This window comes from Somniosus microcephalus, chromosome 21, assembly GCF_052327205.1.
Source record: "Somniosus microcephalus isolate GS21.2 chromosome 21, FLI_Smic_1.0, whole genome shotgun sequence".
NCBI lineage: Eukaryota > Metazoa > Chordata > Chondrichthyes > Squaliformes > Somniosidae > Somniosus > Somniosus microcephalus.
The window spans coordinates 17,612,831-17,630,835 of NC_141007.1; the positions used below are offsets into that span (position 1 = coordinate 17,612,831).

The following is an 18,005-nucleotide window of genomic DNA, read 5'->3' on the forward strand; positions in this document are numbered from 1 at the left end:
GTACACAAGTTCCAGCAGGGCACTGGAGAACAATGAGGCGAATGGTTGACCTTCCTGCTCCTCAGCCCATGGGCAATGCAACTGCCCCGGCTGATAGCTGCTGACTTAGCACAGACTGGTTGATCGATCCTGGGACTTTTTGGTTTGCTTGTTTTAGCATTACACCATCACAACCTTTACCAGCCAGACCTGTAGACTTAACCCCTTAACTGCACCTCATGTGTAATGAAAGGTTATTTTACCTGGACCAGCTGTAAGAGATAACGTAACACCTCACTGTTGCCAAGTGTCTCCAGCTTCCGAATGGCCAATGCCCGAACCTGCTCATCTGAAAATCGGCAGTCCAGAAGCTGCATTGCAAGTCCCACATCCAAAGGACTGCTGTCCCATATATCCTGTTGATCTAACAGTTGGTGGGTTTTCAGCACTACCTCCTGTTGCCCCCATTTTACTGAGCTAAGAAACTTGGGGTAGGCCTTAGGCTGTCTCATGCATTCGTGCTTGAAGTGCCACAGTAACTCTTTGTCCTCTGCGCTCAGTGGGTTCAGGGGGTCAGTGCTGATGATCTCTTCAAACTGTTTGCGTAGCTGACTGTGCATCTCGTGGCCCGACCTCTCAGCCTCAGGGTCAGGGGTTTGACGGCTTCGCGGCAGGGCAATTGGGTAATTGTACCTGTCCAGCAGGATGCAAATAGCCATGGAGGTCTGCTTGTCGGGATTGATTGCCGACGTGAGCTTGTCGGCTTCAATAGTCCCTTGTTCTTCACCTTTATCAGGAATCTTCCACATGTGAAGCACGTACTCTCCTTGCCGAAGGAGTGATCGATGGTCAATCACCAACAGGTTGACATAGTACAGCATGTGATTCTTGCTCTTGACATCCCATGTACAATCATCTTGTAATTGGAATGCACCCTTTGTACCTTGTGCTGCAGCCTTACCACAGTAAACCTGAAGATTCAGTCGTGCCCCTCTGGGCAGGTCCTTGACTTTAATGTTGAATTCAAGCCAAACATTCCACAGGACTTCTTCCGTAAAGGCTTTTGTTGGCGTCCTTTGTTGTGCAAGTACCTGCTGCCCATGCAGTATACTAGCCTCAACAAAGACAGTGAGTTCCGTGTTTCTTGGGAGCACGGGGATATCAATGCCTATAATCTTGACTCTGAACTTTCTATCGCAGTCCCAGAGGGATATGGTGAATACCCTGTCATGATCTTTTCCTTCCAGGGTTAACTGCTCATGGGATCCAGTAACCCCCGTGCAGTCGTCCACAAGAGGCCACTCTTCCTTCTGAACTTCATCCAGCGCCGGGTCTGGGGGTTGGTCCAGGGCAAAGTGAATTTCCTCGCCGTTCTTCAGACACCTTCTTATCCAATGGAAGTCCTTGATTGGGTTGTTGCCAACTATGTACTCCTCCCTGCCACAGACCCTAAGAGCAAAGTCCTCCTCACTGTGGTTCTCCGAGATTTCCAGCAGGCCCTTTTTGTTGGCCATCTTTTTGAAGAAGTTCTTCAGAATGCTTTGTGGAGTCTCATCGATGGACACTTTTATAGTCAGGCTTGTCGTTCCCCTGTGAATAACGATGAAAATATTATTGCTGCAGATCTTACTCAGCAGATATTCAGGCAGGGGCTTCGAGATGATCCAAGGGTCCATAGAGTACAGCTTTGCATCCCTGGTGGATACTTCATTCAGCTGAGGGGTGATCAGCTTTCGGCGGGTGAATTCAAGCTCGTCATCATGGACATTGCTCACATCGGTAACATCGTAGCCAATCAGGTAATTCAGGTCATTTTGCAACTGCAAGGATTCCTCGGAGACTTTTGTTTTCTGCACCAGATGGATCTTGCCGTTTTTTTTCTGCAGGGCCTTCCAGTAGTTGATGCAGTCCAGCGTCTGGATCACCTGGTGTTTGTCGTATATCTCGTACCACTGCCCCTTCTTCTGGTACAATAATCTGAACTGGTCCGGGCTAAGCCTCTGGTAGAAATCCGGGCAGGCGCTGATCCCGCCAGCTTTCACCCAAACCTTCGCTTTCAGTTGTTCCACCGTGTAATTCCCGGCCACCTCCAAGGAGACCTTCTCATGGACATTGTTGAGCTTGTTGCGCGTGGGTAAGAGAAACTGAATGGCCAGCTGCTCCAGCGAGTAGTACTGCATATTCCTGGTTGTGTTGGCTCTCATCTTCCGCCGTCTCCTCCTGTTTTCCTCTCTCATGACAATGGGCAACTCATCATTGTCATTCTTTGGCTGTTCCATGCCAAGGGTAATCTGTCGAGGAAACACAGTGCAGAAAAAAAAAATGTGATTACAGTACCGGAGAACTGAACCGCCAACCTGGAGTTGCTGACACAGTGCGATTCTGGGTTCAGATACCAACCCACTGCGCCGCAAAATGGCAGCGAGCATCTATTTTCTTTTTCAAACTCTCCCTTCTGTCCTCTCCAGAAGGCACTGACACTTGCTGAGGTGCAGTTCCATGGGCAACAGCTACCTTGCCCAATAGGCCATTTTTCATTTCATAGTGACAGCCGTGGCCCAGTGGGTAGCACTCTCGCCTCTGAGTCCAGAAGGTTGTGGGTTTGAGATCCACTCAAGAGACTTGAGCACAAAAATCTAGTCTGACACTCCCAGTGCGGTGCTGAGGGAGCGCTGCACTGTGGGAGGTGCCAAGTTTCGGATGAGACGTTAAAACGAGGCCCGCTCAGGTGGATGCAAAAGATCCCATGGCACTATTTCGAAGAAATGGCCAATATTTACTGGTCATTTTCACATTGCTGTTTGTGGGACCTTGCTGTGCGCAAATTGGCTGCCGTGTTTCCTACATTACAACAGTGACTCACACTGGATCCCTTCACTGTGTGGGGAAATCACACTGGATCCCTTCACTGTGTGGGGAAATTGCACTGGATCCCTTCACTGTGGGGAAATCGCACTGGATTCCTTCACTGTGTGGGAAAATCGCACTGGATCCCTTCACTGGGTGGAGAAATCGCACTGGATTCCTTCACTGTGTGGGGAAATCACACTGGATCCCTTCACTGTGTGGGGAAGTCGCACTGGATCCCTTCACTGTGGGGAAATCGCACTGGATCCCTTCACTGTGTGGGGAAATCACACGGGATCCCTTCACTGTGTGGGGAAATCGCACTGGATTCCTTCACTGTGTGGGGAAACTGCACTGGATCCCTTCACTGTGTGGGGAAATCGCACTGGATCCCTACACTGTGTGGGGAAATCACACTGGATCCCTTCACTGTGTGGGGAAATCACACTGGATCCCTTCACTGTGTGGGAAAATCACACTGGATCCCTTCACTGTGTGGGGAAATCACACTGGATCCCTTCACTGTGTGGGGAAATCACACTGGATCCCTTCACTGTGTGGGGAAATTGCACTGGATTCCTTCACTGTGTGGGGAAACTGCACTGGATCCCTTCACTGTGTGGGAATATCACTCTTGACCACTTCATTGTCTAGGGAGTACCTGAGTTAATGTAATCTTGATGTTTGTTTTAATCTTGCTTCTGTTCATTTTATTTTTTAATAAGCCTGATTTGTAGTTTTCCATCTGGGTTAAGTGGTCTGTCAGAGAGTTATTTGTCTGTCAGTTGGAGTGATCAGGCCGGGGTATTCCTGGGAGCTGCTCCTGCTCCCCCGCCAGAACTTCACCGGAAGTGTGACGGAAATCTTGTTTACACGGGTAAACTAGTTTTCCGCTGCACTGCTGTCAGTCATGGTGGCGGAAAGGGATCAACTCCGAGGATGTTCCTGGCCCAGGAATGTACACTGAGGTCCTTCACCATTCCCAGCACAGACCGCAGCAATAAAAAAAACCTCCATTGCTTGCGCTGCTATCCCAGATTACCTCACGCATAAGACTACGGTTTTCAGTTCATTGGGAGTGAGGCCTTGTCCGCGAAAGTTAACTTTTACATTGGGCACGAGAAAAAGTCTCTTTGGTGAGCTTGAATTGTAACAACTACTCTGTGGCTCAGTGGGTAGCACTCTCACCTCTGAGTCAGAAGGTTGTGGGTTCAAGTCCCACCTCCAGAGCCTTGAGCACGTAATTCAGGCTGATACTCCTGTGCAGTAATGAGGGAGTGCTACACTGTCGGAGGTGCTGTCTTTTGAATGAGACATTAAACCGAAGCCCCAACTGCCCTCGCAGGTGAATGTAAAAGATCCCATGGCACTATTTTGAGGAAGTGCTGGGGAGTTCTCCACGGTGTCCTGGCCAATATTCATCCTTCAACCAACATCACTAAAAACAAATTATCTGGCCAATATCACGTTACTGTTTGTGGGATCTTGCTGTGCGCAAATTGGCTGCCGCGTTTCCTACGTTACAACAGTGACTACCCTTCAAAAATACTTCATTGGCTGCAAAGCATTTTGGGACACCCTGAGATTGTGAAAGGTGCTGTAGAAATGCAAGTCTTTCAATGCCTGAATGGATGAGAACATGGACTGCAAGGAGGATAGAAACATAGAAGATAGGAGCAGGAGTAGGCCATTCGGCCCCTTGAGCCTGCTCTGCCATTCAATGCGATCATGGCTGATCATCCAAATTCAGTACCCTGTCCCTGCTTTCTCCCCATATCCCTTGATACACTTAGCCTTAAATATATCCAACTCCTTCTTGAATATATTTAATGAATTGGCCTCAACTGCCTTCTGTGGTAGAGAATTACACAGGTTCACCACTCTCTGGGTGAAGAAATTCCTCCTCATCTCAGTCCTAAATGGCTTACCCCTTATCCTTAGACTGTGACCCCTGGTTCTGGACTCCCCCGCCATCGGGAACGTCCTTCCTGCATCTAGTCTGTCTAGTCCTGTTAGAATTTTATAAGTTTCAATGAGATCCCCTCTCATTCTTCTAAACTCTAGCGAATATAAGCCTAATCGACCTAATCTCTCCTCATACGGATGGGCAAACTGACCACGGCACCGTGGTACAGGAGGCTCTTCCAGTGGGGGGAGGAAAAAGGAATGTGATAGTAGTAGGCAACAGTATAGTCAGGGGGATAGATACTGTTCTCTGCCGCCGTGACAGGGAGTACCGAAGGTTGTGTTGCCTGCCTGGTGCCGGGGTTAAGGATATCTCCTCGCAGCTGGAGAAGAACTTGGAGTGGGAGGGGGAGGATCCAGTTGCCGTGGTCCGCATAGGAACCAATGACATAGGTAGAACTAGGAATGAGGTCCTGCTGAGGGAGTTTGAGGAGCTAGATTCCAAATTAAAAAGCAGAACCTCAAAGGTAATAATCTCTGGATTGTTACCTGAGCCACGCGCAAATTGGCATAGGGGCAAACAGATTAGAGGTTTAAATGCGTGGCTCAACGAGTGGTGTGGGAGGAAGGGGTTTCAGTTCATGGGGCACTGACACCAGTACTGGGGAAAGAGGGAGCTGTTCCATTAGGACGGCTTCACTTAAACTGGGCTGGGACCAGTGTCCTGGTGAATTGAATAACTAGGGCAGTAGACAAAGCTTTAAACTAATGAAGGGGGGGGGGGAAGGTGGGACGATTCAGGAAAGAGTAAATTTAAAAGCAGCAAAAGAAATGTCAAGGCTCTAGAGCAGAGTAGAGTTTTGGGTAAAAATAAGCAGAGTGGGTCAGGAAGGGGCAGAGAGAGTAACAAAGGTAATAAGACATCAGTGACTAAGGTGACATAAGGGAAAAATAGAAAAAAGCAAAGCTAAAGGCACTATATCTGAATGTGTGAAGCATTCGTAACAAAATAGATGAATTAATAGGCTTGATCTAATAGCCATTATGGAGATGTGGTTGCAAAGTGACCAAGGTTGGGAACTAAGTATTCCAGGATACTTAACTTTTAGAAGAGATAGGCAAAATGGAAAAGGAGGAGGGGTAGCCCTGATAATAAAGGATGGGATAAAGACAGTAGCGAGAAAGGATCTTAGCTCCGAAAATCAAGAAGTAGAATCAGTTTGGGTGGTGCTAAGAAACAGCAAGGGGCAGAAAACATTGGTGGGAGTTGTTTATAGGCCCCCAAACAGTAGTTGTAATGTAGGGCAGAGTATAAATCAAGAATTTAGAGGCGCATGTAACAAGGGCAATACAGTGATCATGGGGGACTTTAATCTACATATAGACTGGGCAAACCAAATTTGCAGTAATAGTGTGGAGGACACATTCATGGAATGTATGCAAGATAGTTTTCTAGATCAGTATATTGAGTAACCAACTAGGGAACAGGCTATTTTAGATCTAGTATTGTGCAATCAGAAAGGGTTCATTAATAACCTTGTAGTAAAGGGGCCTTTAGGGAAGAGTGACCATAATATGATAACATTTTATAATGCATTTGAAAGTGATTTAGTTAAATCTGAAACTTGGGTCTTAAATCTAAACAAAGAAAACTGTGTAGGTACGAGGGGCAAGTTGGCTAAGGTAGATTGGGAAACTACATTAAGAGGTATGGCAGTAGACAAGCAATGGCTAGCATTTAAAGAATTAATACATAGGCCCAGAAATTCGGGTCTCCACGGGTGAGTACGCACGGGGTACTCACCCGTAGGCCCAACGGAAGTGCCGGTTTCGTGCATGAACTGCGCATGCGCGGGAAACTGGAACTTCCGCACCCTTAAAGGAAGGGGTTCAGAGGTCGAACGCGTGCGCCGGAGAGGCAGCGCGTGCACATCGAACTTACGGTTTTTTTTCAGGTTTCTCCGGGAGGGTAAGTCTCTGGGAGTTACACTTTTAAAAAGCATGTGCAAGGCCTGCTTTTACAAAGGTAAGTGGTGAATTAATTAAAATTAAAACATTTTTTCTACAGGTTTATTATTTTTAAATACTTTAAAGAAAGGTAAGTTTATTTTTAGCCCCGTTAGAAAATGTAATTAATTTTTTCAAAAATTTAAATTATTGGGCCAAAAATTCAGGTCGGGGGCTTCCCGCGGGTGCAAGCCCCCGATCTGCACTCACCCTGCGCGCTGACATCTGAAGCCCGGGCCTGCTTGCATTTCCTGTGACAGGCCTGGTTCAGATGTCAGCGCGCAGTGCTTACCTGATCCAGCGGCGTAGTTAGTGCGATGTGCCGGCTGGGATCAGGTGAGCACTGTACAACCAATCAGGGGAGGGGAAGGTTCATTCTAATTACATTGAGAGTAAGAACTGTCAAACTCATGAAAACTACGGGGGCCCAAAACACTATTTAAACTTTAAATAAAAATTTAAAAAACATCCCAATCATTAATTAAATTAAGTATAAATAAGTTTTAAAAAATAATTTAAACAATTTTTTTTTGTAAAAAATAAATTTTTAATAAAAAGGGTCTAAAACTAAACTTACCTTATTGTAGATTCTTTAAAATAATAAACCTGTGGAAAAAAAAATTCTAAATTACACTAAAACACCACTTACCTATACAATATTTAGGAAGGATCGGCAAAAAGGTAGGGGAGGTGGGGTAGCATTGCTGGTAAAGGAGGGGATTAATGCAATGGAAAGGAAGGATATTAACTCGGATGAAACGGAATCTGTATGGGTAGAAATGAGAAATAGCAAGGGGAGGAAAACGTTAGTGGGTGTGATATATAGGCCTCCAAATAGTAATATGGAGGTGAGGGAAGGCATAAAAAGGGAAATTAGAGAAGCGTGCGATAAGAGCACAGCTGTCATCATGGGTGACTTTAATTTACATATTGATTGGACTACCCAAATTAGTAAAAATTCTGAGGAGGAGGAATTCCTGGAATGTTTTCGGGACGGTTATCTGGACCAATATGTCGAGGAGCCGACTCGAGATCAGGCCATTTTAGACTGGGTATTGTGCAATGAGAAGGGACTTATCAACAATCTTCTTGTACGAGGCCCCTTGGGTCAGAGCGATCATAATATGATCGAGCTCTCAGTCGAGATGGAGAGTGAGGAAATTGAATCAGAGACTAAGGTCCAGAACTTAAATAAAGGGAATTACGAGGGTATGAGACAGGAATTGGGTAAGATTGATTGGGTGGTGTTTCTGGGGGGATTGACAGTGGATAGACAATGGCAAGCATTCAAAGATAGAATGGAAGAATTCCAGAACATTTTTATACCGGTTTGGCATAAAAATAAACCTAAAAAGGTGGCTCAACCGTGGATAACGAGGGAAATTAGGGACAGCATAAAATCAAAAAAAAGGGCATATCAACTGGCAAAAAAAAGCACCAGACCGGAAGATTGGGGGCAGTACAGGATACAGCAAAAGAGGACAAAGGGATTAATCAGGAAGGGGAAAATAGAATACGAAAGTAAACTTGCAGCAAACATAAAGACAGACTGCAAAAGCTTTTATCGGTATATCAGGAGGAAAAGACTGGTAAAATCCCAAGTCGGTCCCTTTCAGTCCGATTCGGGAGAATATATAATGGAGAATAAGGAAATGGCAGACCAATTAAACTCATACTTTGGTTCTGTATTCACAAAGGAGGACACAAATAACCTCCCAGGAATATCGGCAAACATAGGGACTAATGAGAGGGAGGAGCTGACAGAAATTAGTATCTCTAGGGATATGGTGTTGGGTAAGTTGAGGGGACTGAAGGCCGACAAATCCCCGGGGCCTGATAAACTACATCCTAGGGTACTTAAGGAGGTGGCCCTGGAGATAGCAGATGCTCTAAGGATCATCTTCCGGAACTCCATTGACTCGGGAACAGTACCCGTGGATTGGAGGGTAGCTAATGTTACCCCAATATTTAAAAAGGGGGGTAGAGAGAAAGCAGGGAATTATAGACCAGTAAGCCTTACATCGGTTGTGGGCAAAATGCTAGAGTCCATTATTAAGGATAAAATAGCGGAGCACTTGACAAATGGGGAAAGGATCGGACAGAGTCAACATGGATTTACAAAGGGTAAATCGTGTTTGACTAATCTGCTGGAATTTTTTGAGGAAGTAACTGGTAAAATAGATGGGGGAGAGCCAGTGGATGTGGTGTACCTTGACTTCCAGAAAGCCTTCGATAAGGTTCCACACAAAAGATTATCATGCAAAATTAAGGCTCATGGGATTGGGGGCAAAGTATTAACGTGGATAGAGAACTGGCTGGCGGATAGAAAACAGAGAGTTGGAATAAACGGCTCGTTTTCGGAGTGGCAGGCAGTGACCAGCGGGGTGCCGCAAGGATCTGTCCTGGGACCCCAGCTGTTCACAATATATATAAATGATCTGGATCAGGGAATTGGATGCAATATTTCCAAATTCGCTGACGACACTAAACTAGGAGGAGGGGTGGGCTCTGATGAGGATGTCAGGAGGCTACAGTGCGATTTGGACAGGTTGGGGGAATGGGCGGATACGTGGCAGATGCACTATAATGTGGATAAATGCGAGGTTATCCACTTTGGGGGTAAAAACAGGAGGGTAGATTATTATCTAAATGGCAATAGATTGGGAGATGGGGAAGTGCAGAGGGACCTGGGTGTTCTTGTGCACCAGTCACTGAAGGAGAGCATGCAGGTGCAACAGGCGATTAAGAAGGCAAATGGTATGTTGGCCTTCATATCAAGGGGGTTCGAGTATAGGAATAGGGATACCTTACTACAGCTGTACAAGGTGCTGGTGAGACCGCATCTGGAGTATTGTGTACAGTTTTGGTCGCCCCATCTGCGGAAGGATGTTCTTGCCATGGAAAGAGTGCAGCGGCGATTCACCAGGCTGATACCTGGAATGGCGGGAATGACCTACGAGGAGAGATTGAATAGTTTGGGCTTGTACTCACTGGAGTTTAGAAGATTGAGAGGGGATCTCATCGAAACATATAAAATTATGGCAGGCCTGGACAGGCTGAATTCAGAGAGAATGTTTCCAATGGCAGGGGAGCACAGAACCAGGGGCCACAGTCTAAAAATAGCGGGCAAATCATTTAAAACAGAGATGAGGAAGAATTTCTTCACTCAAAGAGTGGTGAGCCTGTGGAATTCCCTGCCACAGAGGGCTGTGAAGGCTAATTCAATAAATATTTTCAAGAGAGAATTGGATATATTTCTGAAGGCTAAGGGGATTAAGGGTTACGGAGAAAAGGCGGGGACGGGGTACTGAACTGGTAAGATCAGCTAAGATCTCAGATGAAGATCAGCCATGATCTCATTGAATGGCGGAGCAGGCTCGAAGGGCCGAATGGCCTACTCCTGTTCCTATCTCTATGTTAATGTTATGTTAAAAGTAAATACTTACGTGTGCTTTTTACAAGCGTAAAGACCGGAGGCCTTTACACATGCGCAAATCCCCCAAAACAGAGGAAATCCAAGACGCATGCGCTGCCCCCTACAGCGCACGCGCTAGCCTCTTCACCTCTTGGGTTAGAGGAGAGGAAATGCCGGTTTTCAGCGCATGCGCTGTGCATGCTGAAAACCGGCATTTCCTCCGGCCAGACGCGTGAGTACCCCTTCCGTACTCACGCGTTTGGGGAGGAATTACTACCCCATTGTTTAAAATAGTTATTTTATGTAATTTATAGTTATTTTAAAAATGTGGTTTTAAAAAAAATTATTTGACGTTTTAGTGATGTTTTGGGGCTTATAGTATTTATAGTTTTGACAGCTCTTCCTGTCAATTTTATGAATGAAGCATTCCCTGCTGCCATTGGCTCTCCATGGCCCACGTGATCCCAGGGGACGCTTCGAACTAACTGCGCCCCTGGGATACGCAAGCACTGCGCGCCGGCAGTTGGAGGAGGCCCAGGATCGGAATCCCATGCGGGCCCACAGCACAACGGCCGGCATGCTAGGTAAGTGCAGGTCGGAGGCTTGCACCCGCGGGAAGCCTCCGACCCGAATTTCTGGGCCATTATTTACAACAAATATACATTAGTTTAAGGCACAAAAACCCCAGAGGAAAAGTGGTCCAACCGTGGCTAACAAGAGAAGTTAAATACAGTATTAGATCAAAGGAAGAGGCTTATAATGTTGCCAAAAAGAGTAGTAAGCCTGAGGATTGGGAAGATTTTAGAATTCCGCAAAGGAGGACCAAGATACTGATGAAGAAAGGGAAAATAGAATATGGGAGTAGACTAACCAGAGACATCAAAACAGACTGTAAAAGCTTCTATAGGTATATAATAAGGAAAAGATTAGCGAAAGTAAATGTGGGCCCCTTACAGGCTGAGACAGGGGAAATTATAATGGGGAATAAGGAAATGGCTGAGAAATTAAACAAATACTTTGGGGTCGATTTTCATTGACCCATGGAGTCGGGATTGGAGGCGTGCGGGGGGTTAAAGTCCCGAATTCAGGGGTCCCGCCCCCAGCCCGCCTCCATGTAAATTTCAAAGGAGGCGGGTACCCGCCCCGCACTGGGACCCGCCTACCCGAGGCGGGAAGGGATTAGTGCCAATTAACTGCCTGTTAACAGGCAGTTTTTAGCCTAATCCCTATTTTAAAGCTTGAACTGTGGGATTCCCGACGGCTACAAACCATGCCAAGTTAGAGGAGTCGGGCCGTCAGGTTGAAGGAATTGGAGGGGGCGAGATGTCGGTGTTCAGGTGAGTGATTGGTGCATGAGTGCAAAGGTAAGTGTGTTTGGTGTGTCTAAAGTGTGTAAAGAAGTTTAAATTACCTGTACTTACCTTTTCAGCCTTCCTTCCTTTAGGTTCGGGGAGTCCCTCATCTCATCGGCACAGAAAGCAGAATGGCTGTGAACTGTCAAAAGTGACAGCCTGCAGCTTTCTGTGCCGGTGAGATTTCTAACTGAGTCTGTGTAGAAGGACTCAGGTTAGAAGTAAGACTGTCAGTGTTTGACAGCTTCAAACAGCTGTGAAACGCTGATATTTCATCTGTCAAAACGCCTTGACAGATGAAATTTCAGTCTGTGATGTCACCTGTTGCCGGGTGGCCCTTAATTGGCCTGCTGAGCCCGCTGGGCGGGCTCAACAAGGTCAATCAAGTCAAAATCGCGTGGATTGGCTGCATCTCGATGGAGGCGGGACTACATCCCTGAAAGTTGTAGTCCCGCCTCCTTCCCGACTTCTGAATGAAAATCACCCCCTTTGTGTCTGTCTTCACGGAAGAAGACACAAAAAACTTCACGGAAATATTGGAGAACCAAGGGTCTAGTGAGAATTGAAGAACTGAAAGAAATTAGTATTAGTAAAAAAATAGCACTGGAGAAATTAATGGGACTGAAAACCAATAAATCCCCTGGACCTGATGGCCTACATCCTAGGGTTTTGAAAGAGGTGGCTACAGAGATAATGGATGCATTGGTTGTCATCTTCCAAAATTCCATAGATTCTAGAATGGTTCCCACGGATGGAAGGTAGCAAATATAACCCCGCTATTTAAGAAAGGAGGGAGCGAGAAAACGGGGAACTACAGACCAGTTAGCCTGACATCAGTAGTAGGGTAAATGCTCGAATCTATTATTAAGGATGGGGTAACAGGGCACTTAGAAAATAATAATAGGATTGGGCAGAGTCAACACGGATTTATGAAAGGAAAATCATGTTTAACAAATCTGTTAGAGTTTTTTGAGGTTATAACTAGCAGAATAGATAAGGGGGAACCAGTGGATGTGGTGTATTTTGGATTCTCAGAAGGCATTCAATAAGGTGCCACACAAAAGGTTATTAGCAAAATTAGAGCTCATGGGATTGGGGGTAATATACTAGCGTGGATTGAGGATTGGTTCACGGACAGAAAACAGAGAGTAGGAACAAATGGGTCATTTTCGGGTTGGCAGGCTGTAACTAGTGGGGTACCACAAGGCTCAGTGCTTGGGCCTCAGCTATTCACAATCTATATCAATGATTTCGATGAGGGGACCAAATGTAATATATCCAAGTTTTCTGATGATACAAAGCTGGGTGGGAATTTAAGTTGTGAAGAGGGTGCAAAGAGGCTTCAAGCGGATATAGACAGGCTAAGTGAGTGGACAAGAACATGGCAAATGGAATATAATGTGGAGAAACGTGAAGTTATCCACTTTGGTAGGAAAAATAGAAAAACAGAGTTTTTTAAATGGTGAGGGATTGGGAAGTGTTGGTGTTCAGAGGGACTAGGATGTCCTTGTACACGAATCACTGAAAGTTAACATGCAAGTACAGCAAGCAATTAGGAAAGCAAATGGTATGTTGTCCTTTATTACAAGAGGATTTGACTATAAGAGTAAAGACGTCTTACTGCAATTATATAGGGCCCTGGTGAGACCACAGCTGGAGTATTGTGTACAGTTTTGGTCTCCTTACCTAAGGAAGGATATATTTGCCATAGAGGGAGTGCAACGAAGGTTCACCAGACTGATTCCTGGGATGGGGGATTGTCCTATGAGCAGAGATTGAGTAGACTAGGCCTATATTCTCTAGAGTTTAGAAGAATGAGAGGTGATCTCATTGAAACATACAAAATTCTTACAGGGCTTGACAGGGTATATGCAGGGAGGATGTTTCCCTGGCTGGGGAGTCTAGAACCAGGTGTAAAACTCTCAGAATAAGGGGTCGGCCATTTAGGACAGGGATGAGGAGAAATCTCATCACTCCGAGGGTAGTGAATCTTTGGAATTCTCTACCCCAGAGGGCTGTGGAGGCTGAGTCGTTGAGTATATTCAAGAGATCGATAGATTTTTGGACATTAAGGGAATCAAGAGATATGGGGATAGTGCAGGAAAGTGGAGTTGAGGTAGAAGATCAGCCATGATCTCACTGAATGGCGGAGCAGGCTCAAGGGGCCAAATGGCCTACTCCTGCTCCTAGTTCTTATGTTCTTAATTATAACCTACTTTGTTCACTGACCATTTGCAATCCAGACTGCATTCCAATGGCCCTAATACTGAAATCCAATTCACCATCCCATTCCCATTCAGACCTCACCGTCCTCGGCCTCTTGCATTGTTCTACGGAAGCTCAGCGTAAACTCGAGGAACAGCACCTCATCTTCCGATTAGGCACTTTACAGCCTTCTGGACTCAATATCGAGTTCAACAATTTCAGATCATAACCTCGGCCCCTATTATATTTTTATATTTTTTATCCACACTTTTGTGCCTTTCCCTTGTTTCTCTCTCTCTCCCACAAGGCAGCGGTCTCTCACTCTGCGCATTTCACACTTCATCTAGAGCCATTGTTTGTTTCTTTACCTGTCCTATTACCATCTTGTCTCACCTTGAATATCTCTTAATGTCTCTTCTTTCATCCCCTCCCCCATTTCTCAGCCCCAAACTGCCTTTTAATCTTTTCATTTCCTGCCTTTTTTCCTCAGTTCTGTAGAAGGGTTTCGACCTGAAACGTTAACTCTGTTTCTGTCTCCACGGATGTTGCCTGGCCTGCTGAGTTTTTCCAGCGTTTTCTGTTGTTCTACTGAAATCCTAGTGTTCCCCAGAGCACTTTGATCATCAGTTTATGTTTGTTTGTAGAACCCTCAATCCAATTTTTAATCAGATATTTATCCAGTACTTCTTAAAACAAGGAATTAATTGACGTGCCATTAATCTCTTGCTGGAAGTCTAATCTGAAATAAAAACAGAAAATGCTGGAAATACTCAGCAGGTCAGGCAGCATCTGTGGAGAGAGAAACAGGGTTAACGTTTCAGGTCGATGACCCTTCGTCAGAACTGGTGAATTCTAATCTGCGTCTCTACTACACTGTGCAGGGGAAAGTGGAGAGGGAAATGTTCCGGTCCCCAGTCCCACAGAAAGCTGGTTCATTTTGCACCCATTTACTTCAGTCTTTCAATCACAACATAAGTTCAAGAATTTGCTTACATCTGCATATCCACTCCTTGCAACACCCGACGTCTCTGGAGGGTACCACTTCTGGATCTTCTTTCATCCAATGAGACGTGGCTGAGTTCTGCCAGCGATTCTTATCTGGAGCCTCAGGGCCAGCCCTGCTGCGCATCTCTGATTCCTCTCCAATGAATCATCCTTTCGACGGTAAAGTACCGCAAAAGTAAACGCGACACAATCCGAATGCAGGTAAGTTTCAAAAGACTCAAGTAAGTGATCAGTAAGCTTCAAACAATGAGTCCTTCCCTCTGACTGTTGGGGAGACTTGTTTCCGGAGGTTGGGGAATAATCATGCTTTGTCTAATTTGCATGGTGTCTAATTCCATCAGGTGGCACTCTGTGTTGCTTTTATACCATCTAATATAGCCATTGTAATAAAGAGATAAACACGCCTTTATTTCCTTGTGTTTTCATCTTGTTAAAGTATGAAAATGTTACAGTGGCCTTGCCCTGCCTCTCCCACCCTGTATTTGTTCCTTATGAGCTTTGGTATTATTGACTGCCTCAACCTTTGCAGTTATTGTTTTAGTCAAAAAGCTTCGATCACGAGGAAAAGCTCCAACCAATATTCACTGACTAGCTTAACAACTTTTCCTTTGGTCCGACTACATGCAAAATCCCTATTTGAATGTTTAATGGTCTCCAAACCAACATAATCCAAAATGCAAATAAGCAGAGTTTCTGTTTCCTTGATGTGGAGTGTGCACTCTCTCTCTATACACACACACCCCACTGACGTAAGTCCAGAGAATCTAGGCACAAGTTGGCAAGAGTCAAGGTTTAAGGAGGTCCAAGAGCGTGTAGAGGGACTGCTGAAGTATATAACCAGCTACAACAGCACAGCTTACCAGCACAAATAACTTGTAAGCTCCCAGCTATTTGTCCAGTCGGACTATCATATCCATTAGGTTTTGGCTTGAAGGTTTGTTTGGAGCAGAGTTGGAAGACTCCCAACCACCAATGAAAGGTCTACCTTCCAGTTTCCATCAGTGAGCCGGGCTAGCTGGTCAACAGTGCCCGGGACTACTATGGACCTGGTTGGCTCAAGTATTGGATTACCAAGCCCGCCACAGAAAGAAAGAAAGAACTTACATATACTGTAGCATCTTTCATGACCTCAGTACGTCCCAAAGTGGTTTACAGCCAATTAAGTCCTTTTTTGAAGCGTAGTCACTGTTGTAATGTAGGAAATGCGGCAGCCAATTTGCGCACAGCAAGGTCCCACAAACAGCAATGTTATAATGACCAGATCATCTGTTTTAGTGATGTTAGTTCAGGGATAAATATTGGCCAGGACACCAAGGAGACCTCACCTGCTCTTCTTTTGAAATAGTGCCATGGGATCTTTTACATCCACCTAAGAGGGCAGACGGGGCCTCGGTTTAACATTTCATCCCCAAGATAACACCTCTGACACTGCAGCACTCCCTCAGTTTTGCACTGGAGCATCAGCCTAGATTTTGTGCTCAGATCTCTGGAGTGGGTCTTCAACCCATGATCCTCTGACTCAGACATGAGAATGTTACCGACTGAACCACGTCTGGAACCTTAAGATTGACTCTTTTTTGATTATTCGTTCATGGGATGTAGGCATCGCTGGCAAGGCCAGCATTTATTGCCCATCTCTAGTTACCCTTGAGAAGGTGGTGGTGAGCCGCCTCTTGAACCGCTGCAGTCCGTATGGTGAAGGTGTTCCCACAGTGCCATTAGGGAGGGAGTTCCAGGATTTTGACCCAGCGACGATGAAGGAACAGCAATATATTTTCAAGTCAGGATGATGTGTGACTCTTAAGGTTCTAAGTAACACTGTCTTGGCTCTAATCCACACCACCCACCTCTACCCGCCCCCCCACCACCCCCCCACACACACCCAACCTCCGCCAACATCATTTTGAAACCTGAGATTCTACTAACTCCCCTCAAGGAGATAAAGTATGACCATTGCAGTGAGGTCCTGGGAGGGCTGCTGTCACACCCCAGCAAGATCCAGTGCCCTTCAGGGGCTGAAGGCAGAAGGGGGGAAGAGAAAGAATTCCATTGTGTGAAAGGTTTCTGTCGGACGGAAGTGGAACTTGGAAACTGCCAACTAAGATTTGGAATTGTTCCCAAGAGTGATGGGTCAGCTGGAACTTCAAAAAAAAAATAGTTTTCAGGATGTGGCATTTATTGCCCATCCCTGGGTGCTCTGGAAAAATGGCCCCGGGCCTTCACCTTGAACCACGGCTGTCCGTCCGGGTGATGGTGATTCCACAATGGCGTGAGAACGGGATTTCCAGGACTTTGATCCTGGCTTAACTGTTTCCACACAGGGAGAGGAGAAAGCTCAGGGGGGAGGACTCATCCAGAGTTGCTTTCGTGCGTACAGTACCGACCGGTTCTAGAACAGCACCCGCAGAGGCCTTGGAGGAAGTTCCTCGCCCCTCCTCCAGCCCAGTGTAGCACCAGGAAACCGAAAGAGGGGTAACCAAAGATAATGTGAATTATAGGCTCATCCACCCTGGACACGTTGAGCCCGCTCTCTTCACCTTCGTATGTCGAAACCACTTACGTTTTTCAGAGCAGCTAGTTTCTTATCAGCACCGGATCAGCAGAGCAATCCCCGACAGGATCTGGGTGACAAAAAAAAACACAGCAAAGCCACTCCTCGACTTCTCCATTTTGGTGCTTCTTTTCCGCTCGAGACTGAAAAAATTGAGGCACATCCAGCATGAATTCAACTTACCTCCGTGTCATCAAGTCTGCGATCGCACAGGCTCCCTTCACTCGGCAATGCTGCGGCTCAGCTGCAGTCAGCCTGGGCATGTCGCCCCGACCCTTTGTGCATGGCTAAGCACTGTTTGCACTTTGTGTGTTGTCTCGGTGATCACCATCTATAAGCACAAACGTAGAGGAAGTGCTGTAGAAGGGCTCAGGAAATGAGAGCAAACCACAGTGATTCTCAAGGCGTTTACTCATTCAGAAACACCAGCACTGAGTACTTAGGAGCGTAGAAATTGCTAGAGGATAAAAGACCACGGCCCATCTAGTTCGCCTTTTACCATCCTGACAGTCGCATGATACAATGATAATGGAGTTGTTGACTAATCATAGCAATCAATCTCTATCAATGAGTCTACAACAGACACAGACATGACGGTACAAAAAGACTCTGTTTCTCTCTTCACAGATGCTGCCTGACCTGCTGAGTTTCTCCAGCATTTTCTGTTTTTATTCCAGACATGACTGTTCCTCTTGCTTCAATGAGGAGAGTGTTCTTTTTACACGGACTCATTACCTTG

General features: G+C 45.9%; 1 protein-coding gene across 1 annotated transcript; it reads right to left on the reverse strand.

Annotated features, from left to right (window-relative positions):
* Positions 1 to 233: 233 nt before the first annotated feature.
* Positions 234 to 17,589, reverse strand: pik3cg (phosphatidylinositol-4,5-bisphosphate 3-kinase, catalytic subunit gamma). The gene is made up of 2 exons (XM_085964093.1): positions 17,450 to 17,589; positions 234 to 2,270 (listed from the first exon to the last, which is right to left on the reverse strand). The coding sequence occupies exon 2, from the start codon at positions 2,256 to 2,258 to the stop codon at positions 234 to 236; it is 2,025 nt and encodes a 674-aa protein (XP_085820219.1). The 5' UTR covers positions 2,259 to 2,270; positions 17,450 to 17,589.
* Between the last annotated feature and the right edge of the window lie 416 nt (positions 17,590 to 18,005).

Excerpts from the sequence above, each read along its gene's own strand:
- pik3cg (XM_085964093.1), bottom strand. The coding sequence starts at position 2,258 with ATGGAACAGCCAAAGAATGACAATGATGAGTTGCCCATTGTCATGAGA.